At 40.1% G+C, this 25,594-nt stretch overlaps 1 protein-coding gene across 11 annotated transcripts in view; it reads right to left on the minus strand.

Annotated features, from left to right (window-relative positions):
* MAP2K4 (mitogen-activated protein kinase kinase 4) overlaps window positions 1-25,594 on the minus strand; it is a 95,176-nt gene that overhangs the window by 68,844 nt on the left and 738 nt on the right. Inside the window, exons 2-5 of one of the 11 annotated variants that reach the window (XM_057714193.1) lie at window positions 22,161-22,201; window positions 16,576-16,608; window positions 15,603-15,796; window positions 14,677-14,733 (exon numbers count right to left, since the gene is read on the minus strand). The exons of 4 other annotated variants lie outside the window; for them this stretch is intronic. Coding sequence is in view for 1 of the 7 variants with exons in the window: in XM_057714195.1 (XP_057570178.1) it covers window positions 16,576-16,608 (33 nt within the window). In the remaining 6 variants the exon portion in view is untranslated. Of the gene's footprint in view, window positions 1-14,676; window positions 14,734-15,602; window positions 15,797-16,575; window positions 16,642-22,160; window positions 22,202-24,407; window positions 25,536-25,594 lie in introns of those variants that run through there. 6 more of the 11 variants (XM_057714192.1, XM_057714191.1, XM_057714189.1 and 3 more) reach the window with 6 other exon arrangements.

Consider the following 25,594-nt stretch of genomic DNA (forward strand, 5'->3'; position numbering starts at 1 on the left):
TCTGTGTTCTCTATACAGTGAAAAGTGATAGAAAACTGAGATCAAATGCTAAGGACAATAACAGAACACAGAATTATTGTGAAACTATCCAAAGAAAAATACCAAAGTTGGCCCTCTCTTCAAAAGCCCAATTTAACAGGACAGTAGCAACTTCCACAGGCAAATAAAATGTTACTACAGTTAAAACTTACTCAAACTATTCTTTTGAAAGTAAATATTTCTACAGAATACACACACAGAGATTCCTTTTCACACTGTATTCACATTTAAAAAGAAATAATGAGGTCTTTAAGGACATTCACTGCATAAATGAACAAGCACACGTAACAGAATGTGACATAACTTACGTAAGTCAGCTTTAAACACACTCTATCCTCAGAACATCTGCAGCTATCCTGAAAACAGTCCAAATATGTATTCTGATCTTTCACCAACAAAATATACTAAAGAATTCTATAAAAAGTTCAAAGCCTCTATAAGCAGCGACGACGCAGAGCCTGAGATGGAGTTACGTGGCCTGTTCTCAGTAGTGCACCCCAACTGCCCAAACGATGGTCAGTTTAAGAGGAACTCATAAGGCCGTCAGTCCAGAGGAGGCGAAGGAGCGCCCCAGAAAGCCCATCAGAGGTGAGATTCCGGGAAAGGTAGAAAGAGGCAGCTCTTACAATACCTTCAAGGCTATTTCTCAATCTGTGTAGGATGAGCCTTTTTGCTTGTTTGTTTAAGCATCTCTTCCTCTCCCATTCACCTTCTCCAAGTCAGAACCTCTATTAGTTCTTGTCTTTCTCATCTTTACTTCTCTTTCTCAAGGGCCCCAAAAAGCTAAACCCTACAGGCAACTGTCACCATGTATTCAGATATTTTTAATGACAAAACTACAAACAAATAGGAATTAGATCAATATGGGTTTTTTCAAAAGCCTGAAACAACTTCCACAGGGAGAAAAGAGTATAAGGAAATAAGTGATACTATAAATGGCTGATGGAGATTTTTAGAAGCTAACAGGGATTAAAATATTTGTACAAGTAATTATCAAGAAAGACTATAAATTGTGATTATAATTTTCCCTTTGGTAAGACTGTCATCAAAAAATCAATTCCCAACCAGTCAACAGGGATAAACAGACCCTCCCCTTTATCTACAGTGGGATAGAAACAAGTATGTCAAACACCTTAAATTATTTATAATGAAGGAGTTTCCCACAGAGAAGACTGTCTTTGTATACTTAAAACCCAAGTTCAGTGCCTGATATAGAAAATACTTTCAAATGTTTATTGATCTGGGAATAAATTTGACACAGACAGACCCAGACAACTAAAGTGTGGGTTAAAGTAGTTGGAATAAGTTTCTGTTGTTTGCACCCAAGAACCCTGACTAATAAGGAAAACGGTATTTGTCCTCATCCCATCACTTTTCCAAATCGCTGTTGTATCTTTTAGGGCAATACTGTCTAACTTTTTTCACGCCATAGCTTACGTAGAAAATGAGGACATTTGTTCAACACAGTGAGAAAATCAAAATCATAGCCGGCCCAAAAGCTGGCGGAGGTGGTTCAGCAGCCTCAGGCCCTACTCAGCCATTCCAAGGACTGAAAGGTTGATCTTTCTACACTACTCTCAAAATTTTGGTTTCAGAGTTCTGCCTTAACAGAACACCAGTAATATTTACACAACCTTTTCCATATCATCTATATACAATTTCTTCCTCACAGTTCTCATGAGAAGAGCATTCCTAAGCATGGGATCTTCAAGAACATTCAGAACTATGATTCTGAAGAAGAAGGATTTGGCCAAGTATATCCACACTCGCTACGGCCTAGGAATATCTTTTGCTCCAATTCTGACCACAGAACAACTCAGACTCACAGAATATTGAAGCTGAAAGGAAGACATCTTTCAGCTTTCAGATGGATTATGTGGTAGATGGTTACAAAAATAGCCACCAATGAATCACAGCACCCTGTGTCCATGCCTCTTTGCAATGTGACTTTGCAGCTCTTCCCGTCAACAGGTGGCATCCATTTCCCTCCCCCTTGAATCTGGGCAGGCCTTGGGACTTGCTTTGACCAGAAGAACAGAGCAGAATGGATGCTATATGACTTCCAAAGCTAAGCCTCATGAGGCCTTGCAGTTTCCACTCTCACCCTCTTGGAAAGCTACCGAGTCTAAAGGGAAAGTAGTTCAGTCAAGCTTCCTTGATGATGAATGAGCACATGGAGCGAGAGGCCCAGAAGTCACAGCCACCCCTGCTGAGCTGAGGCTGCCGCAGCAGACCAACCAGCTGAATGCAGATGTGCGTAACAACCAGAATCATGAAAAATTAAACAGTTGCTCTTTTAAGCCACTACTCACATGCCAAAGGAGCTGGGCAGGAACAACGAAGAAGCGATCAGAATCAGTCCCTCTGAAGGAACGCCCACCGCCACCAAGGGGACTCCCCAGAACCAAGCACAGGAGAAAGCGGGGACTTGAACTACAATGGACAAATCACTCACATTATACCTTCAAGAATACCGGTGATCCATCTACAAGTATTCAAGGCATCCCACCAGGGGTGAGGAAAAAGAATTGCCTTAAATTCTCATTTCTCCCTTGGCTCTTATTCTGACTACTTCATTTTCAAAGCAGAAAGAGTATTCAGAATAACTTTTTAAATTATCTGTAATCACCAGAAAAGAGGAAGACAATTCCAACTATGCAACCTCAAACTATTTCAGAAATGAGGAAATAAAGTAGTAGACAAGAACTTACTTTCATTCCCTTTTCTGCCTAAATTGCTACTATAATGAGTGCCCTAACTTATTTCATAAGCTCAAGAGAATAAGAGAGGAAGGATGTTGACTTGGAATTAGGAGAAATGGGCAACTTTGTCCATTCTAGACTTGCATTCTCAGACATTCCAAATACTAAATGAGCTACTACCAGCTAATATTATATTGTCTCCTCCTCCTCCAGCCTTTGGTACATAAGGGTAAGCAATTTCCAAAAATTCACAAAATCTCTCTTAAAACTCTGAACTCTCATCAGTAAAGTAAAACACTGTCATTCATACATGCAGCTAAACGTTTTGAAAACTAGACTGTGCTGAGTTTGTTTAAGAAACCAAAAGCCCCTTTAGCACATTTTAACACTTCTGTGTAAGATGGATGTGGGGGAAGTCCAGTGTAATGTGTTACATACCACAGGTACAGACATATCACACTCAAGCACAAGGTGGTTTGCTAGGCAGTAGGGACAAAAGGACAGACAAGGTAGTGAGCTAACCATAAAGACTACTTTGTTTAGCATCCTGCCAAAATTAAAAAGGAACGTGATGGGAGGAAGTTAAAGGGTAGGAATAGAGGGAAAAAAGGACTTTCTGCTAGATGCTAAATGATCACCAACGAAACACTAATAAAGATAAAAAGAGGGATATTTCTGTGGTCTAGTAATTCACGCATCTGTAAAATCAAGATAAAAACCATCCCTCACGTGGCAGAACTACTGTGGTAAGGACTAACATGAGCCAGGTGTCTATTACCAGCAAACAAATATAACTCCTCAGGCTAAACTGGACAAGTCCTGATTAGTCCAGACTCCTCAAAAATACCCTCCTGGGATGACCAACACAGCACAAATGGCAGGCTTTACTGAGGTAAACAGGACTTGAGATACCTGTCCACACAGTCACACTGACAGAATCAAACATTCTGTCGAGCAGAGTCTCGGCTTTGGGTCTCCATGGCCCCAAGCTCTCCTGTGAGGTCCCCAGGTTCACTGAAGGGCAAAGAGGAACTCCCTCTGTCTGCATTACGAACCCCAGCTAAAGTCACTACCTTCTGAAACTGGGAGCGAACAGAAGGGCCTCACTGATCAATATGACAGCAAACATCCCAATTAGAAAATACACAGAGAGCGTGACGAGGCGGTTAACAAAGAAAGAATACACATAGGAGAGAGAGACACCATTAACATGAAAAAATTATCAAATTCTTCCAGTTATCCAAAAAATTAAAATTCAGCTTTTGCCTTTAATACCACACATAATAAAAAGAGTCCTAATAGCAACGTTAACAAGGGTATGGGATGCAGCAGTCCCTTCAGAACTTATCAGAGCTGTAATTTTACACCCATCTGTGGTTAGGTGACGTCGAAGTTCCACAGCCTAAGTTCCAGGAGTGCAGAAACTATTTCTCATATGCTTCGATGCCTAGAATTACACTGGACACGTAAATCCTTAGCACTTCTTCAGTAAACAAATGAACGAGACAAACGAACGAACAAAGCACTGCCGTGAATATAAACTGGTCCACTTTCTAGAGGGCAACACCTAGCAAACATCTCAAAATGTCCTTAGGGCTAACCCACTCCTAAGACTTTATCCTTGAGGAAGTTAAAGACTGTGCAAAGAAAGTCATTCAGAGCAGAGCTATTTGTGTTAGATTAATTACAAGGGTTATGGCGCACCTGTAACTGGAACACTTCATTACCACCAAGAAAACACACCATAAAGACTACTGACATCAGAACTAAAGATAACAGTGAGTTGTCTTTTTTGGTCAGGTAATAAGTAATGTGTCTAATAAATTGCCATTTTAGTAAAACACATGTGCATATGATAATTTATAAGACACACACAGCCCATTCTTCAGAATAGCACTGGTGATGAATTCAAAGTGTTAGAATCAGCGGTGATTTTTTTTCTTTTTCTACTTTTCTGTGTTTCAGTTTTTCTACACTCAGCGTTTTTTGTCTCTGTTTTAATTATAATCTCCTTGCTCCTCACATCAGAGCTTTCTAAAAGGGACCAGTCTGTTCTCTAGACCTAATCTTACTGAGCCCTAGAGAACAAGTAAAAAAATGGCCTTAAAAATACAAGTACGCATAGGCACTTTTATACACCTGCTAATACAACTTGGACACTTCTATGTCGCTGCCATCTTGTAATATTTCATAAATGGTATCATTTGAAATTTCTGAAGGTATATGAATCAGCCAAATTAACAATATTTCAATCTCCAACAAAACAGGAAAAGCTATCCAACACAATCCATGCCCCCCTCCCATGCTATGTTCCAATGACTGTGCAAGCACAGCCTCCGCGGGAATCTCAGAGTGGGAATTCCAGTTACACACGCACCTTGAGAAGGTCCCAAATGGATACTCAAAAGGTGACAGCCATACTGTCAGCACACCTCCACTCGCAGTTGAGGGGAGAAGAGGAAGATGTGCTAATAATTCTGAGTCCTTCATGTGTCCCCAGCTTGTAAAGCGCTCTCTTTTATGCCACCATCCTTCATAGTCCTTGTATGAAAGGCCTAACCCACTACACTCCTGCACTACTTCCCTTCACAGAGAAGCTCGATGGCCACACTTGGTGGTGAGAATCCTAGTCAGGGAGGGGAATGTTTACAGCACAGTGAGTCAGTAAAGTGTGAGGCCAGGTGCTCAGAACACTTTAAATCCGTGTAATGCCCCAAACTCAGCCAAATCCACAGGGCACTTGTGTTCCTAAGCTTCAAATTTGTGAACATATCAACAGGGGCCCCACAGAGATAAGTGACTCACAAACACTGGGGTGACCAATTCCAACACACCTTTCTATGTAGAGGGTCAGTGACCCCCTCGCCTGTGACAGGCAGGCCTCCCAATCAGACCCCTCAACGCTCTAACGGAAGTCCTCCTCACCTCCCCAACGTTAACTCACCGTCTCACTACTCACCCATGGCAAGATGTCAACATTTTTGGAAACCATCCACATAACGGACTCTTACGTGCCGGTAGCCCTCCTTCTAGGGGGACAAGGCACGTAATATGCAAACTCAGGAAAACTGTGTCAAGAAAAGTCACGGGGCTTGCTCTGGTTTCATCAACACCTCGAGCCCATGCAGAGGCTCCCACCTACCTCCCTGTGGAGGAAGAGGCACACATCACATGCAGGCGTTCTCCCAATGGCTCGCCTGAGCTCTGACAAGGCACCAAAGTGCCCGCTGGTCTTATACCACATGTAGTTTCCCATCACCATCTTAACTTCCCACCCCCCATGAACGAAAGAAGCACATGAACCATATTTCCTACTAATACTATCAGTATTTTTTCAATCAGTGCTTCAAACCCTTTTTATATGTGCCACGGTGTGAAGAAAAGAACATATGCACAACCCAACGAAGGAAAAACAAGGCTGTTCTTGGCTAAGCGCCACTGGCCTGGAGCTCTAGTGAGCGGCTCCAGGCCACAGGGCTAAAGAGATGAGTATTTCAGCCGACAGCAGTGCCCAAATTGGGGAGCTAATAAAACCACTAGATCTGACTTCTTCTTAAAGAGTTTACTTAGAATAATATTATTAACCACAAAACAAAGCCAGATTTTTGTCAAATGTTAATATCTTCCCTTATCTAATTTCTTTCCTTATCTGCTCAAAATACCAATAAGCCTTCCCACAGTTATAAACAATGAACTCTTCTAGACTCAACCCTATAAGTTATAAAGTAGATTAGGATAAAGAAAGCTGTATTTTTTTGATATTTGTCTGAGGTTCCTGGCACAGAGCTCCCACAACCCTCGGAATTTCCTAAGTGATGCTCCTCTTTTACTATTCATAACAAGCCTCTTCCCACTATATCAGAGTTTTTCCTTATTAGGTAGGGGCGGGGAAAAACTACAGAACTTCAGAATGGGGTGGCTGATCTCCAGAAAAACCAGTCAAGTGATCAGAGGGTTACAACTTTCAGCCCCACCCACTAACATCCATGGAAGGGAGCAGGACTGGATATTGAGTTCTATCCCCAATGACCAACGATTTAATCAATTATACCTGTGTAATGAAAGTTTCATAAAAACTCCTACAAATGAGCTTGGGGAGCTTCCTGGTTGGTAAACACATCAAAGTGCTAGAAGGGTGACAAGCGCAGAGAAGGCATGGAAGTTCTGCACCTCCTCTCTCTACACATCTTGCCCCATACATCTATTTGGCTGCTCCTGAGTTATATGCTTATAATAAATTGGTAAACATAATAAAGTGTTTTCCTGAGTTCTCTGAGCTGTTCTAGCAAATAAGTGAACCTGGGGGGTGGGGTTAAGGAACCCTGTAACCTGCAGTCGGCCAAGCAGAGGCGTGAGTAGCCTGGGCACCCCATTTGCAGCTGGATCTGAAGTCAGGGCAGCTTTACGGAGCTGAACCCTTTAACTTGTGAGGTCTGATGCTAACTCCTGGTAGACAGTGTCAGAATTGAATTGAATTGTTGGACACCAGTTGACGCTGGAAAATTGCTTGGGGTCAGAAAACACCTCAGGGTGTCAAAATGTGAAACGCTGAAAAGTGAGGACTATTAAGATTTCCTAAAGGCAAAAGAAGTTAGTTTTAAGAAATAAATCTCTCCTTATTTCCATTAATACTTGTAATTGATTTTTTATGCTATGTAAACCTATAAGCAAGCCGGCAGCTTGCACTACTTAAAGCAGAAGGGAAGCTTTACTTCAAAGATGACTTCAATTCTAAAACACCATCAATAGTTTAGTAATAATTTAATAACTGCAGAGGAGGGGCAAAAAGGCCCACACTATATGATTTTCAACTAGTCATCAAGAGCATACCACATTTATCATCCAACAACCCCCTGCTTCTAGGGAAACACAGTCAACATAAGCATTCTCACATTCAGAACCTACATACTCATCTGGATGACTTCTGACCACTAGAAATTAGATTTACCACTCCAGTGACTTTTCATAAAAAAAAGCACCTGCGTATCACAGGAACCCAAATATCTACTGAATAAATGAATAATCCAAACTCAAGTTTTGATTTAACACCTTTAGGACAAATAGTTTCACTCAGACATCTTGACTGGTGGTTTTACCCATACTTCCTGATACATGTAATTAGTTGCTTCTTTTGTTCTCATTAATCAAAAGATGCATAACTAGAAGTTAAGTAGGTTCTCTGAAAAAGTTAGCCAGCAAGCTTTAACGAGAGAAATGCTCCAAATGACATAACTTCACGACTCATGGGTCAGCTGGCCATCCTCTGGCTTTAAAAAATGATAGCTGGGGCTTCCTAGGTGGCGCAGTGGTTAAGAATCTGCCTGCCAACGCAGAGGACATGGGTTCGATCCCTGCTCCAGGAAGATCCCACATGCCACGGAGCAACTAAGCCCGTGTGCCAAAAAAAAAAAAAGATAGCTGGCATTTTTAACTGCCTTGAGTTGCATGACTTGTGATCTTTCATACACTCAACCAACTTTTTCCATTTCAGTGCTGCCTAACCCTATACCTCTTTTTAAAGAAATTTTAAGTAATAATTCACAATCCAAATTTAAATTCAAATCCAACTGTGTTACTCCCAAAGCAAGTACCAGGGGTGGGAAGTGAATCAGCATCTTCCACACAAAGCTCATACTGTCTGTGTATAAGCAATAACTACAGCACTACCATACTCCTCTCACCAACATCCAAACAGCTGCTCTGTACTCCACAGAATAATCCTTCCCAATTTAAAAAACATTAAGATATAACTAACATTTTCACTTCTTAGTGGACACAATTAAGTACTACTTATTGCCCAAAATGTATTCTATAAATTAAGGTTTTTAAAAGGTTAGCATAAAGCAGCATAATCAAGAGAGTTAAGTGGCACTCAAAGAAGATACACTGCACCCTATCTACTTCCTGAATATATAGCACACAAGAGTATCCTGACTGAAATGTCTCTGGTTTGTTATTTACAAATTGTACAAGGTCAAATCAGTGTTAGGACATCACCACAGGGAGACTTTAATAGTGTAGTTACAAGATGGGTGACTCAACAGGGAGAGTTAAAGGGGAGAGTTGCTTGAGAAAGTTGGAATCTGGTTTGGGACTTTTAAAGATCTCTTGATCTCTAGTGAAGCTGAAGAACCAGTGGGTATGTGAGACCAGTTTTGCCAAATTAAGATCAGTCCCAAACCGGATTCCAACTTTGCTCATTAATTTATTTTCAGTGATTAGAATGCTCAGGTCCTTCAGGCATTACCTTCCCAGTACTTGGAAACCACAATTAGTCATCAAAAGGCAGTTTGGTGAGAACAGAAGTAAATAGGAGTTCTCACCCAAGGCATAAAAAAACCCGTGAACTGCTTGTGTTCCAGTTGGCAATTACCTTCTCGGTGACTGGTATGTTCTTGTCCAACAGGTATCATTATTCACCTTTCAGTACCGACAATTTCTTAAGCAACTCTCCCATTTCACTATTCCTGTTCAGTCATATACTTCACCTCCTTCAGCACTGGTGCAGTTAAGTCACAGATGATCAATGCAATAATCTGCATTTGATAGCATGCCCCCCAAACAAACTTTGTTTCTTGGTTGACAAAAGCAACTATTTGCAGAGCCCACAAATGTTTAGAAACACAAGTTAACCAGTCCCAAATGAAAGAATTAATCTAAACAAAAATCACTGATGGTAGCCAGAACCATCAGGTGAAAGGCTGATGGGGAACTTTATTCCATATGAGACACACTGACGGCAGCAAAACCCACTGATCAATCTTAACAAGAGCTGCAACCAGAAATCATATGCCTCCTGATGTGATGCAACAAAAAGTACACAGCACTACCTACCAAGTGTTCCTGCCAAAAATCTAAATCTCTGTGTGATCAAAGCCCCTATTTCTAACTACAAATTAACAGGAAATACAGCGCAACGAGGAATGTGTGAAACACTAATTACTAAAAGGATATAATCAGCCAAATCCAAAATGCGCAAAATGCTACAAAAAAAAAGACCCATTTTTTTTCAATGAATAAATGGTAAGAACAAAGGAGAGAAGAGGGAACTACTATAAAGAAATTTAAGGGACCCATGAACCAAATGCAGTATGTGTGTGGACCTTGCTGAGACCTCGAGTTGGAACAAATCAACGGCAAGTCAGGCATCTGCAAAGTATCTGAGGAAACCTGAGCATTGAGTGGCTATCTGATAATATCGTTTTGTTTATTTAACAGTGTGATGATGGCATTAAAGTTATACATTTAAGAGTCCTTCTCACTTAGAAGATACATGACTGACATTTGTGGATGAAATAATGATAATCATAATTAGCTTTAAAATTTTTTAGTTTAGATAGGTAGAGGCAGGAGGAACAAATGAAATAAAACTGACCATATGTTGGTAACTGTTGAAGCTATGTAATGGGTACATGGGGTTCAATATACTATTCTAAGTTTGAAAACTCCTATCATTAAGTTTTTTAAAAATTAAAAAATGTTCCTTCTTCCACCGCTAACGATAAGAAAGTAGGAAGGACATAAATCTTTTGCTGAAAGCCTCAACTCATGTCTAAGAGCCCGTATGCAAACCTGTCCTCAGGCACCGCATGGCTGTGCCACCTTGTCACTGACTCCCCAGGCTCCTGACCTACTCATGTGGGTGGGCTCTTTCCCAGACACACGGGTGGCGTCTGAGAATCCCAAAGCAGTCCATTCTCTGCATGTGCCTAGGCCAGAATAAGCTTGATTTTTTATTAAACACTTTCTCCCTAGTGGTAGATTCCTCTGTCCCGAGCTTCAGAGCCACCAGAAGGAATCTTTCCACTTAATGTTCATTCAGGCTTACTAGATAACAGTTTGAAACTCTCCAGGGCCCAAAATCAAAAATGATATAAATATATGTCCAGATCTCATGACTATTTTCAAGTGAGGACACTTCAAAAGCAATCTGGTTTAGAAAAGCATTCCTATAAGTGCTCACTGCTTTCTTTCAAGAACCAATAAAACACTACGGTTTATAGCATGTAATCTGTCACCAAACCAAGGTTACACAGTCTGCTACTCCTTAGTTGTATGACTTTGGAAAATTCCTTAACCTTTCTGTGCTTCAGTTTCCTCATCTATAATTATTATACCTACTTCATAAGATTGCTGGAAGAAATAAAGAGCTAATAACTTAGATAATTTAAATAAAATCATAGATAAGATTAGATAAATAAAAAGCTTAGACCAGGGTTTGGCACACAGTAAATGAGAGTTATCTGCTGTTATTATTTCTACCACATAGTCTGTCTATACATGTTCAATTGCTCAAAGAACATAAACTTCTTTGGAGTAGGCTCTAGATTTAATCCATCTTTAAAGACCCCAGTGCCTCTCACCATCAGTGGTATAGATGATTTGTTAAATATTTGTGCCTCTGTTTATGTAACCTATTAAGAGGTTCTCCAAAGGGGAGTAAATATGTATATACTTGATCTTCATTTCTGATTAATGTTCACTGAATTCTACCTAATGAGAAGATGAACACCAACATGGCAGTTGCAAATTTCTTCTAGAACATCTTCTCATCTAGACACTTGTGTCTAGATTTTGAAAGCACTCATAAAATCATGTAGTAAGAATTCAAGTATTTACTACACCTTGTTTGAAAACTATCACCCTAAATTTATAAGCTACACTGAAAACCACTTTGTTTAACTGGAGAGTTAGTTGGGAACTACTTTCTGGAAACTTCTTACAGAAGTTTTGTCAAATATCCTTTCATTGCTCATAGTAAAGTCCAACTGGCAGATGCCGGGAAACTTTCTAGGAGAATCACTAATTTTTTTTTCTCATTCAAAAACACCACACAGTAAGCTTCTCCAAATGATTTTTAAGGTGCAAGACATATATGTAACCTTCCTTCTTCTAGCAACAAAACCAATTTTCAGGAAGAATTAATGTTCCCACCACTTCCAAAATCAAAGATAATTGGGTAGCGTACGTGAACCTTGACTCTGCCTATACTACAATTCTTGGGTTTTAATTAGTATACAAGCTGTTTCCAGGCAGAAGGGCTTTCCACTGGCAGTTCAACATGGTCCACAAAGGCAGTGATGAATACACTAGATGCTTAGTGCTAAGGGCTTATGGCAAATTCTACAAAACTCTCATTTTTCTACTAACTTCAGCATGTATATAAATTTAAATAAACCGTATTAACCTCCAGTAGTAGCAAACGTGATCATTCTGTTTCTTAGGATTGCTGAAAAACTTAGCTGAGTTTAACGGATTCCAAACAATAAAATTTTAGTCACTGGGTGTAGATTTTTGCTACATAAAATGGGAAATTAGAAGTTTAATTAGTTGAATGTTCTAAGCTCTTAGTTTTAAACTCAGGATGGCTTGACCCTCCCTTTACTCCTTCCTTACTGTGGTTTTCTATACTCTACCTCCAATAAAGTCAAGCATCTCTTGAGTGAAACATCATCTTATACAGAACTTACCAGGTCAGTGAACTTATTAATGACTTCCTCAAACTTCTGGAAAGAGTCACAAAACATCCTTCCTCCTTTTTATTGTTTCATTTTTATTATTACCAATTTTAAAACAATTGGGGTTCTTATTTTAAAAGAATAGTTTCACAATGAAATGAAAATTTGTAATTAGGATACTTCCATTTTTCTCCCAAATACTCTGATGTGCAGTGTTACCAAAAGCAGTCAATACCTGTAATCTAACTTCTATTAGTGATTTCTGAAACATGTAATTTTCTAAATACAGATCCTGTTGCTATGCAAACATTCTCAAGTAAAACAACTTTTTAAAGCCACTAAATCTTTTTAGAGCTGTCAAAAGTATAAAAGGCAAAGCTACAGAAACTCAACACTACCAAAACTTGTCTTTAGAACTCAAGAACTGAACAGCCATGGGCTGAAAATACACTGCAGTACAGAGGGTTGGGGGGTGGGGGTGGGGCTGTTCAAAGTGCCCTTGCATGAAAACTAAATTATTAAGAGTATTTGCCAAATTTCTAACTTCTCTCACCTTGATCAGCACAGGATTCTATTAGGCACTTTCTGAGGAAAATCCCTGTGCCCTGGGATCTTTAATGGGTCACAATGCTCATACAAGCAAAAAGTCAAAATGCTGATACACCTAAGGTAAATGAGACATTTACAAAACCGTATCTCAAAAACTTTGTTTCTAAGCATATCTCCTGCCCCCACTCCAAAAAAAAAAAGTTGATTTTATAAAGCAAAGCAAATCATATTCTAAAGAACTATGTTTTCAAGTTAGCTCATTAAAGCCATTGAGATATGATCATTCAAACTCAGTCATAAATAACATACGCATACTTACAAGTACAAAATCATTATTTCCAAATGGTAAATGACAAACTAATCAACCTTCTAAATGTAGAAGCTCTACATTGGAAAAAAAATATTTTCCCCTGATGTAGTCTTACATTCAAAACTTAGAAAAATTCAATAATCCAAGTGTTAAAAGAAATATAACACTGTCGTCTCACAAAACAATTTTATTTATCTTAAATATATATTATCTTATATATATTTAGAAAACCAAAAAGTAAATAAATGCAGAAACTATAATTGATTTAAAAAAAAGATAAGATGCAAAGTGGATTTTTATTGAATTTCTATAAAAATCTGGTTCCAAAATTAAAAACGCAATCTCACACTAGTTGTCTGTGTGTATGTTAAAAACCTACACACACATCACCAATAAAACGCCAATAACTCATAACAGGCAATTGTAATAAACTGATTGGAACAGTGATACAACAACATAAAAAACAAAAACTATGTGTAAGCCAAACAATGGGGAAAAATTAATCCTTCAGAGCTTCCATTAGTCATCAGAATCATCTTACAAGCCTTTCTGATTTATGATGGAGAATTGAGCATTTGAAGCAGGATTCAAATTTAGTGCTTTTAACAATATGCACTTTTGTGTTCTTTGCACTCCATCCCCTCCTACAACTCCTGTATGCTATATAATTATTTTTAATGAATTAAACTGTAGTTTATCTGACAATTTTGAAACACCCTTAGAATAAAACTGGACATTCTGGCACTAGAGTATGCCCTAATAGGTAAGAAAACACTGCTTTGGTGATTTCAAGTCCTTTATTTTCAAAGAAATGAGTGGCTATTTTTAACATAGTTAATGGCTATATTCCAGAGCAAACTGGAAGACTGATTTTCTGCAAACATCATCAAACTGCACTTATAATTTTTAAGCCATGCAAATCACAGGACCAGTCTAGGGAAAACGTGTTAATACATGTAAGCAACTGAACACTTACCCTAAAACATAGGTACCAATAGCACAGAAATAAGTGCCGTCCCCTCAGAGCTGGCCTTCCACATCATCCCTCCAGCTCCAACCCTCCTTTTCCCCGGGACTTCCACGGAGGTCCCAGCCAGCATAGACACCCTTGCTTGACTCCAGAGCAGGACAGCCCATCGCTGGATCTCTGTGCCGTGGTCTCCCATCAGGAAAGCACCTATCATGAGACCCCAGAGCAGCCCTCATGGCTTGGTCTCTCTCATGACAGAACAGTGGGAGCAAAGGTGCCCGGGGCACATGCGCTCCTGCACCACCTCATCCTCGGTTCAGCCACGGATCAATCCCAGCATCAGTAACTGAACACTCGCAATCAGCGCAGGAGCAGCGCTAGCCCACTGCGCCACGATCCCACAAGGGCAGAGACCTTTTCTATTCACTTCTGCCCCAATAATCTCCCTCACTTGATGGTACCTAAGTGCCCAACATGTGCTTTGTGAATGAATGTATAAAACTGTACTGAATTCCAAAAGCTGGAACATGAAGAGGAGGACCTCCCAAAGAGAGAGGGAGAAATAAAAAGGGAGACAGGAGAGAGCAGTCACAGTGTGAAGAGGCAGTGAAGGCAACCACAGCGGGCACCGAGTGGGAATATACATACTTCCTTGTTAGCTTCTGCCTCGAGCAGTAAAGCAGGCAGCACTGCAAACTATCATTTCTGTAACAATGGGAAAGGGACAGCATCATTTAGAAGGTCTACAGGCATTTTACACCTACCTACGGAGCTATCTATAGTCACTGTACACACAATTTGAAACTTAATAAAATCAATATTTCTCTTGTTTTATGTTCATAATACTAAGAGGAAAAAGCAACAATGCAAATGCAGTTTTAAAATTTTAAAACGTCAGCATTTTTCTTAATTAGATTTTATGTCAATACTTAAATAAAAACTAAAAATTATATTAAATAGCAAACAGAAATACTTAACAGAAAGCTAAAAACTGTCATAGTAAATGTGTTAAAATTAATATATAGCATAAAATAGAAGTTGTAACTTCATTACATGTAGGTTCACTATGAGCAGGAAATCATACTATTTTTAGCTTCAGGTAAGAGAAGGATGACAATAACAGACCAATTAAAAATTGTTACCCTAGGATCTAGCCGCTCTGCTCTACGACTCATTATATATTTATATCATGGATAAACCGTTCGAGAAATAAATTTTTGTTAACTACTTTTCAAAGGAAGTCACAATGTTCAACCAATGGAAATTAAGCATCTTGATTCCATCAGAAAATTTTAACACAGCAGACATGTTTTCTCCAGGTTAAACTTAATTTCGTTTGAACTAACTTACTTAATGATACATACCAGAGGATCAAAAATGTACAGCATGGTGACTATAATTAACAACACAGTATTATAGACTTGAAAGTTGCTAAGAGACTTAATCTTAAAGGTTCTTACCACAAAAAAAATATTAATTATGTGAGGTGATGGAGGTGTTAACTAACCCTACTGTAGTAATCATTTCACAGTATGTAAGTGCATCCAATCATCATGCGTATATCTTAAACTTACACAATGTCACATGTCAATTACATCTCATAAAGCTGAGGGAAAAGAGAATGATGTGTATCAAAAAGCAATTGTGGGAGTTCCCTGGTGGCCTAGTGGTTAGGATTGCAGGCTTTCACTGCCGTGGCCCGGGTTCAATCTCGCAAGCCTCGGGTGCAGCGGAGGGCAGGGCGGTAGTGGTCGTTATTCTTCCCACTCTATGAGTCAACAAGCAGAAGAAGAATACATTATGTTTTGGGATATATTTATGTTAACTGGAGAATAGTCTTCTTGAGTTGGAATTTTTTAAACTGCATTTTATACAAATGACATTTAAGTTTAAAATACATTTGTTTTAGCTTTATAAATTTTGCTTTTCTTATAGAAAACCTATTCTGTAGTCTATGAAGACTGGTGTCCTAATACACAACCCTAATCTATATTGGGAGGTGGGGAGGAGGAAGAAAAAAGCTCTGTTTTAAAGAAAAAAATTAAAATTCATTAAATGTGTGCTTTAAACTAAATCAATTTTAAAGCATGAGGTCTCAGAGTACAGTAACATTGCATACTTTTTACACTCCGATCTTAAAAGTGAACTTTCCTCAACTTGTGATTTAAATTATGGCTAAGTGCAAATATCAATGTACATCTTTCTATATAACCATATACATATGAATATATATGTCTTTCTATACCTGTACACATCTTTCTAAATCTAGCATATCTATCTGTATCTGTATCTATATCCACATTTCTATACTTATATACACTGAAACATATATGTTTCTCCTATTTCAACTGCAAGTGAAAGCAAGAATATAACACTTTTTTTGTTTGTTTTGTTTCGTTTTTGTATTTGGAAAACGAATGAAAAATGGAAGCTCTTTTAAAGCAAAATTGCCATGGTTGGTTAGCTGAAACAACAGTGGACACACTCCCAATACCAAGATGAATATAAAAAAATAAGTAGCATAATATCATAAAATTTGTAGCTTACTTTGTGCCTTTTCACAGAAGCTTATCTGAAAGCCTAAAGTAAAAGAGATAAGTTCCAGTTCATTTACTGTAAATCAAACAAACCAAAATTAGAACATGACATTGCATTTTTATATTACTTTCAAGAACAGTTCAAATCACACAACCTCCACCATCACAGAAAAAATATAATACATGAGCTTTCTTTAAAAACTCAGCTCTTTCTGATGTAGATGCACTTTATTTATGGAACTGAAATCAAGTTTAAATCATAAGTGTTACATTGTCTTTACTGTTATTTTTCACATCTATTCAATAAAAAGTATAGCTATTAGCCCTTAGAAGTTAAGAATAACTTTTAAGACAGTTTTGTCAATTTTTTCAATCTACAAGTTCAGAACATATCACAAGCTATTTTATTAGCTCAAAATACTGATTTGGAGCTACTCGATGAACTACTACCCCTGATTAGAAAACTTTGATAGCTGATAAACTGTGCAAGCTAAACACACACAGCAACATTCTGCCAATAAGCTAACCTCAAATGATAAGACAGTGAGCTACCAAAGAGGCACTGAAATTCCTCTAAAGTAGGCCTGAAAATGGACCACATCCTAGAAATGGTACATAGGACTGTAGCAGTTACAGGAAGAAAACCTGTGAATTATCCTTAGAAACGTAAACATATTTTCCAAATTCAACTGGGTCTGGTTATACCTTATGTATACATTTACACAGATGTAATTTTGTAAAATGCACCCAGTAAAATAAGCTGTTCGAAACAAAAGCCTTCCCAAAATATTCATTTGCTATCACAGTCTACTGGGTGAATTTCTGGTTTTCTCAGTGGTCTACCTACGCTTGTGTTTATTATTACTTTGGGGAACAAAATGGGGAAAGCAAATTTAGAATGAGTATTAGTCAAGTTGTATTTATACAAATTCAATCAAAACTCGTAGGAAAAAAAGCCAGGACTAAAAAGGATATGTTTAAGTAGTCTTTCCCAGCCAGCTATCGAAATTCCTAGGATTTTAAGAAGATATAGTACCTACTATGCACAAAACCTGAAAAATGGCTACTGTAGCTTCTCTGACATGAAAGTACCTTTGGGGCACAAAAGTAAGCCACTGCCTACTACCCGATGGCAAAGTGCAAGGAAGTAGGAGTGGAGACGTCACGGGACAGAAGTTTTGAGGGCAAACTGGAGGCAGTGCCCTGACACTACTGGAGTCTCTACTGCTGGGGCTCCATGTGCAGCCCCTCCCCCTTCCCAGATGTGCAGCAGGAACAGACTTCAGAAGGAAACACAAACAACAACAACAACACAAATGGATTCTGTGGGTCTCATAAGCCTAAGCAACTAAAAACCAGCCATCCTCCCACCAGGCAAAACGAGCTGGCACAAGTCAGGAGGAAAGGGAGCTGGCAGCTGGCACTGTAGAAGCAGCAGTGGAACAGGGAACCCGGAGGAGCCTAGGGAAAGCGCAGAAGCCGGGCTTCCACCTCCTCCACTGGAAGAGGGAAGGGAAAACTCACCTGGAGACTGGAGAGCAAGCTGGTGAAACACGGAAACAACTTCCAAGCCAAAGTTACTGTTCTCTTGTTAGCTCTAAATAGTTAATAGTTGCTACTAGGTAGCTCTCAAAGGTGAGCAGAGGTGAACTGAATAGCAAGATGAATGGGGAAAGAAGCAAGAAAAATAAATTTGAAAGGTATGTGAAAAAGAATTAGTTGGACCTGTATAGTTGTGTAAAAACAGGTTAGAGGATAAAAGTATAATTAAAAGGAAAAAATTTAAGGAATATATAACTGGGAATGTTAGAATGTCACCAATTACTCCTCTAACACATTAGACGTTAAGTCCACTTTTAAATGCTAAAAAATTCTCAAAACTTGAAGTTCTGTCATCAGCACAGAATCCATGCATGTAGTTAGAAGGGAGGGGGTGAAATTCTCAAAGCACAACTACAGACTTGCTCTTTTTAGCTAATTATGGATGAAGTGACCAGGTGAACAGATTCTAAGGACTCACATCTACATCATCTCTGCATTATTTCTCACTTGGAAAAGACTTGCTAACTGACCTAGCGTTTATGGGCAATTACAGGCTAAAGTAACTGGAACAGAATGGCTCCCCTTTTCCTTGGAATTCCATGTAATCATATCAATTAAATTAGACAAAAAGCTATTAGCTAAATCTTTCTAGACCTCTAAAAGACTACACACACACACACACACACACACACACACGGAGAAAGAGAGACTATATAGAGAGATTATATATATGGAAAAGAACCCGCAAAGGTTAGAGAGTTGGTGCTTACAGTAAAGATGTGGACAGTAACAAACAGCTCCCCTAGCTCATTACACTCAAAGGGCAGGGAGGGACTCAGGGGGCCACCAGCAATCTTGTACAAGAGAAAGATGGTGAGAAAGAAATGTGGAGGAAAACTTCCAATATCCTCAACTTTACAAAAAGCAAGTTTGCAACTGTTATTAGTCCATTAATATTCATTAACATATGTTCAATTTTTGAGGTCTCACTTGTCTCACAAATTCTGTCTAAATTCTGTTTTTCCATGCACATACTCTAAGTCCTGCCTTTCCAGGAGTACTAGATAACAGCTGAATCTGTTGCTAGTAACAGGTTACATTTTCAAATCTTAGGTGCCTCATTTTTTTTTAACCTTGGTAGCTGTACCTTGGGCCTTAATTTTACATAATCTCCCACTTCAAATTTGAGTCCTTTTCATTTTGCATGGCCCAAACCAAGTTTCTTTTCATTAACTCTCAGACCCCCCAAGAAAAAACATCGAGGTGTACAGGGCAGGGTGCTAGCAGGCCTACCAAGGAAATAAAGCTCTGTGGGGCTTTTTTCCCCTCCTTTTTCTCACCAGGCCTCTCCCACCACATTTCCCCCTCATTCCCCCCTCATTCTCACCCTCTAACCTCAATCCTGAGAGCCCTTAACTGGCCATAACTGGAAACCTACAATTTACGGTCTTTACCAAATAAAGTGAGCTTGTCTGTATCAGTTTAAAAGGCTGTTTAGGATGTGTATAACTGTATATTAAAACCAAAGGCAAACAGTATTTGAGAAAGTAGAAAACAAAATGAAGAATGTCAGACCAGGGTTCTAGTTCCAACTGTGAAACTCAAACGAGTTATCTCACTTGAACCCCCGTTTCTTCATTTATATATAAAATCAAGAATAATATCAAGTAATCTGAGAACTTGAAATAGCATGTCCAGGTGTAATCTTGCTGGTCTAATGGCCCTCATGGGGCACAGCAAACATTCCCACTCCCCTTCTTCTAGGCTGAGGGTATAACGGGGGGATGGGGGGAAGGCAGGGCCGTGAGTAGTTTCCCACTCCCTCAGCAGTGCCTTACAGTTTCCTGGACACCCTGGATTCTAGCAAAGCTGAAAAGGGGTAATGAACTACAGTAGGAAGCCACACTGATATAAAGAAAGTCACAGCTGCCTGCCTTACTGGGTCAGGCCCATAGACCAAGCTCCCAACTCTTCCTTCTGCCACAAACACAAAGAGGCCAGCAGTTTGCCACCTTCCAACTTCAACCACAAAATTCTGCCCTGTGCCTTCAACTGGAAAGTTACTCACAGTATACCATCATGGCTCTAACATCTCAGCATCTATCTAAGCTTATCCAGACTTTGTATTTTCATTCTGAGTTCCACAAGATTTCCTGCTGTGTTACTTCCTTGAGCTTTCCCGACTTCACCTTTCTCAACATAAAAGGGATCCACCTTAATTTAGTAATTCCAGGTTATTTGCATCACTCAGAACCACTCATGATTCTGTGACTACTAATCCTTTCCACATTTTTTAAAATCCCGGATCTTGCGGGTCCTGGCAAGCCGGTTCCTTTCCTCCCCGTGGCGGATGACCACCTTAGTCACTCTTCGGTTTTGTAACTAAGCGCTGTATTACCACCCAGCCAGTTCAAGGAAGCCTAGTACATCTGGGAGAGCAATTCATTAACCGTGTGACTGTGGGAAAGTAACTAACCTCTATCAGCCTCAATCTTCTCATCTGTAAAACAGAATAATAATATCCAAAAGTGTTCTGTAATGATTAAATAAGGTAATAAGTCCAACACAGAGCTTCGGATGCCGCAGGTTAATGTTATCAGTCATTATTATTCCTGGCCTCTCCCTCAGGTCAGCAACGATTGTGGCACCTTCCCTACCAGACCAGCTTAAGCCACACAATACCAGTCCCTCTCCTTTCACTCCCAGTGACCTAGAGAGGTAAAAGCAAAGGATTTTACACTCTACCTCCCCACTGCAGCCTTTCCTACACTCAGCCTGGTGTCCTGAGGACTAATTCCGGAGTGGGTACTGTCTCCTGGCAGGAACCTAACCCAATGTCAGGGACCCTGGCAAATGCATCAAGGGAGGCTTTTAATGTCGCTTACTTTTTAGCAAAGTCAGGCACAAATAGACTCAGATATGTAACAGAGATGTATCTGGCAACACTTTTCTAGCTTCCCCCTTTTGAAAACTTTGGGTGACTGTTGGTGAGATGCAATGTAATAAGGCTTGAAAGAGCTGCTGTAGTGTCCACTTCCACCATCCTTCCCCGTGGTGGGGAATGACGCGCTGTTCTTCAAGAATCAAGCCATGCGTGAAGGGACTGCCAGCTTCTTCGAAAGGCCAATCCCGAGCTGTGGCAACTACTGGCCAAGGCTCCCTCTCATCGCGTGCCCAGAAGTCAGGCCAATCTCCTTTCTCTTGCCCTTGAATCCTTTCTACAGGTTCATGTAAATTCTCAACCTTGCCAAGAGTGTGAAGCGACACGTGAAGACTTTCTGGGGCTGGGGGGAAGAAGAAAGGGCTAGAAGCTAACCCACACCCACTAGCAGGACTGTAAGTTGCCCAGATGACGGATTCAGCCATGATGGCAACACATGCTATTAACTCTTACGCTAAATGTGTGCCTCTTCTACATTATGTTTAGTGTTGAAAGAGTTCTATTACCTTTCAAATGGATACTGGCCTCCTGGGCCGACAACTAATTAAAGTTTTCTACTTACTTGCAGATTCCCAATCAAAATGCCCCCAAATTCAAAGTGCCAGGGTAAACTCCCCAGCAAGTTCACAACTCTGCAACACAAAGGGGCATCGGGAAGCCCTGAGGCTCCAAAATCAACGCAAACATGGCTGGATGCGTACAGCTTCCACCCGCTGACTGAAACCTAAAATAATCTCTTCCTTCTATTCCTGAATCTGCATCACTTCTGGCAAAGATTCTTCTCTCAGACCTCAGTGGCGGAAATGACTTAGAGCTTGGAGAAGCCGTGTGAACCTGGGTAGAAAGAAGAGCAAAGGCTGCCTGTCACCAGGTGGATTAAAACCCACCACAACTAGGGCAAATTCCTTAACTTAAATGTCAGTTCCCTAATCTGTGAAAGGGGATCACGCCCATCTACCCTTAAAGAGCAGTTATGAGCATCAAATTGAGTAAAGACAGTGAAAACAGACCTGTGTTAACTATTAGTTTCCCTTCTTAATTTTCAATCTGAATTAAACTTCCTCAGGTTGTATCATGTGAGCTGCCTCTGCCGCCTAGAGATGGAGACTGACCTGAATCATGTGAGATGGAGTTGATTTTGATCTCCAGACCCCTAAAAATAAGAAAAATTCTATGGGTCCAAGTCAATCCAGCTTCTCAAATTAGGTAATAGAAATGGAGTGAGAAAAAGGGAAATTTACAAAAAAAGAAACATGACTCAAAATACAGGGTTTACTAATATCCCATCTTAAATAAGTCTCAAAGCATGCTCACTCTGATAAGGGACATTAAAGGAAAATGAGAAAATAAGTATCCTGAAAGTATTTTTTCACCTTTTTTACTTTTAATACTAGGGTTGCTCTCCTTTTTAAGGGAACATAGAGAAATGCAATATGTGCTTTGAGGGGGGACCAATTTCTTGAGCTGGAGTTTATTAGGTTATGTCAAATAAATGGTGAAAGAAACAGTGTGCAACATACTGGGAAAGGAAAGCAATTCTAGGGTTTGGAAACTTACCCACTGTCCACACAATTCAGTCTTTAAATTAGCATAAGGGCACCCTTCTACAGTTTTTGAAAACCACAGACTAAATGGTAAAAATAGACAGTAAGATATAAGTACAAATAGGGCATTTCATACTAATTTTGTATATTCAAATATTATTGGGAGAAAAAAGTATAGTGATTTTAAATCTTCACTTTTTCTTAAGAGATATATTTCATTACACTTGAAAGCTCTGTGTGTGGGTTTTCTTTTATTTTGTAAATTTTTTTATTTGACATACATTATATTAGCTGCAGGTGTACAACTTTATTGGCTATTTGCACATATAGCAAAATGATCACCACACAGTAAGTCTAGTTAACATCTGTCACCAACATAGTTGAATACTTTTTTTCTTGTGGGGAGACTTTTAAGATCTACTCTCTTAGCAACTTTCATATGCAATACACTATTATTAACTATAGTTTCTATGCTGTACATTATTTTTTATATTTGTTAAAAGTAGAATCAAGCTATCATCTGTTCACTTAAATTGACATTTATAAAATGTTCAGCTGAGCGTAAATGGGTAGGGAATGGACCAGTCCATAAGTTTTCTGTTATACATCTATATTTGAGACTCAAAAAGAAAAAAACAACAAACACCACCACCTAGATCAGAGAATCAGAGGCATCTACAACATATAGATTATAACTATTTCCTGTAACAAGTATTTTACAAATGCCTCCCTGTTCTTCAGACTCAATTATAGATTTTAACTGTTCTAACCATTTTTTTAAAAACTGACATTTCTCAGCTACCCAAGGAAAGTTTAAGGAAAAGTTTTATTTTTCCCTGCTTTATGTCTTCTATAATAAATTTAACTTCTTGTGTTCTATCAGATTTTTTTAATCTATTACTTTTTTTTTAAATCTATTACATTTTAAGGGACTACTAACTAAAGCATTTAAATAACCATACCTAATAGCAGTCCTTACATACGTATAGATTTTACAGTCTCCAGAGCACTGCGTGCACAGTAACCTAACACTGTGACTCTCAGGACGCCCCTGCAAGGTAACTATCATCCCTATTTTAACAAATTAGCAACAGATGAGTTCGGAAAAGGTCGGAAACTTCCCCCAAGGTCACAGAGCTTGTACATGGCACAGCCCAGGTAGAATAAAGACTCAGCAAGAATATTCTGAACAGGGAGTTCCCTGGCAGTCCAGTGGTTAGGACTCCATGCTCTCACTGCCAAGGGCTTGGGTTCAATCCCTGGTTGGGGGACTAAGGTCATACAAGCTGCATGGTGTGGCCAAAAACGTTTTTAAACAAATACAATTTTTTTTTTAAAAGAATATTCTGAACAGAAACGCTCAATAATGAAAAATGGAAGTAAACAGGTTAGAGAAAAGGGTAGGACCCAGTCATAACGAAGTTAAAGAAACTGTGTTGACGGATCATGAGGGGTTACGGACTCATCTGCTAATAATGAAACAATTAATTAGACCATTACAAATAAGAGTACTGGTGCCATTAACCCTGATGATAACTAACACGTACCCATCACATCCTTACTGTGTGTCAAGCCCACAGTTTACGTGCATTCTCAAAGCTGCTGTAAGGTAAGCAGTACTCCTACTTTCCAACTGAGAAACTCAGGCTTGGAGAGCTTAAGTATCTTGCCACAAATTCCTGTCACAAAATTCTTAAGTCCCAGTGAGGGGATTCAAATCCAAGACTTCAGAGCTCTGACTTAACTCAAGCATTATGAAACTAAAAAATAATAATAACAATAATTCTCTACTGAGACCATTATTAGACCACAAACCTCAAGGCAAGAATGTGTGCAGGGTGATCCAGTGCCCGCCACAGTGCTTCTCACACGGAAGGACTGCCAACGTCTGTTACCTGACACGTATTCTACCCGTCCCACAGGTGAACGCTGCTACCGGAAAGAGCCTGGCCATTAACAATCCCAGAGAGACGGTGCTCCGGGGTGGCAGGTGACCGCGTTGGGGGGTGGGGGGGAGTGGTATTTACAAACATCTTCTAAGGATGTGAAGTCTGATCCAAAGCCAAAGATCTGGTAGGTGAATTAAGGGAGGCTGGACTCTAACACCATAAGACAAACCAGACTGTAGAGCTGGAAGATCAGGAAACCCATCCTGTACTTCATCTGTATGTTATGCAACACGGTGGCATCCAATAACTAATTCAATGTGAATTAATTATCTGAGGGCCTGCACAGAAAGTGTCCTCTGAGCTCTGACATCACCCTGTCTGTATATCTATCACTGTTCTTCACGTATCCTCCATGCGGAGGGGACAGGGATACAGAAATGAATGAACCCTGTCTCTGCTTCCTGAATCACACTCTCATCAACCCGAAATACTCCATAAACGTCAAACCTCACCAGCCACACGGTTAAGATAGACCTCAGAGCCCTGTCGGAAGATTTTAATCAAAGAGCAACCACGGTCACAGGGACCAGGAAAGGTACCCCAACTGATGCTGCTAATAATTCAACGCAAGCACTTTGCGAAAGTTGTCAACGGATGTCTGAGATTCCCTGTTTTCAGAAATAACATCACTACTCAAAATTCCCCAGGAAACTCAGAGAAACGGTTCCTAATGGGTTGGGGCCTGGTATTTTCACAACACCCCCCGACCACCCCGTGTCGAGAGCCACCCCGAGCTAATGAGAAGCCGTGCCGGAGAGGAAAGGCAGGACTTCGAAGGGCTTCACGCGTCCGGCCCCCACCCAGGCCCGCTCCGGCCCCTCCCTGCCTTTCGACGCCCCGCAGCTCTCCGTTCACACCGAATTCCCTCTGCTTTATTTCATTATTTATTCGGTCGGCATGCGACGCTACCTGCCGCGGGCACGCCCGGCCCGAGCACGCCGCCCCCGCCCCCCGCCCCGGCCGCGGGCCGCCCCCTTCCTCGCCTCGCGGGCGGCGCGGGCCCGAGCGCCCCCCGCCCGCCCCGCCCCGCGCGCAGAGGGCCCCCCCCCCGCC

Source organism: Hippopotamus amphibius, chromosome 17, assembly GCF_030028045.1.
Source record: "Hippopotamus amphibius kiboko isolate mHipAmp2 chromosome 17, mHipAmp2.hap2, whole genome shotgun sequence".
Classification (NCBI taxonomy): Eukaryota; Metazoa; Chordata; class Mammalia; order Artiodactyla; family Hippopotamidae; genus Hippopotamus; species Hippopotamus amphibius.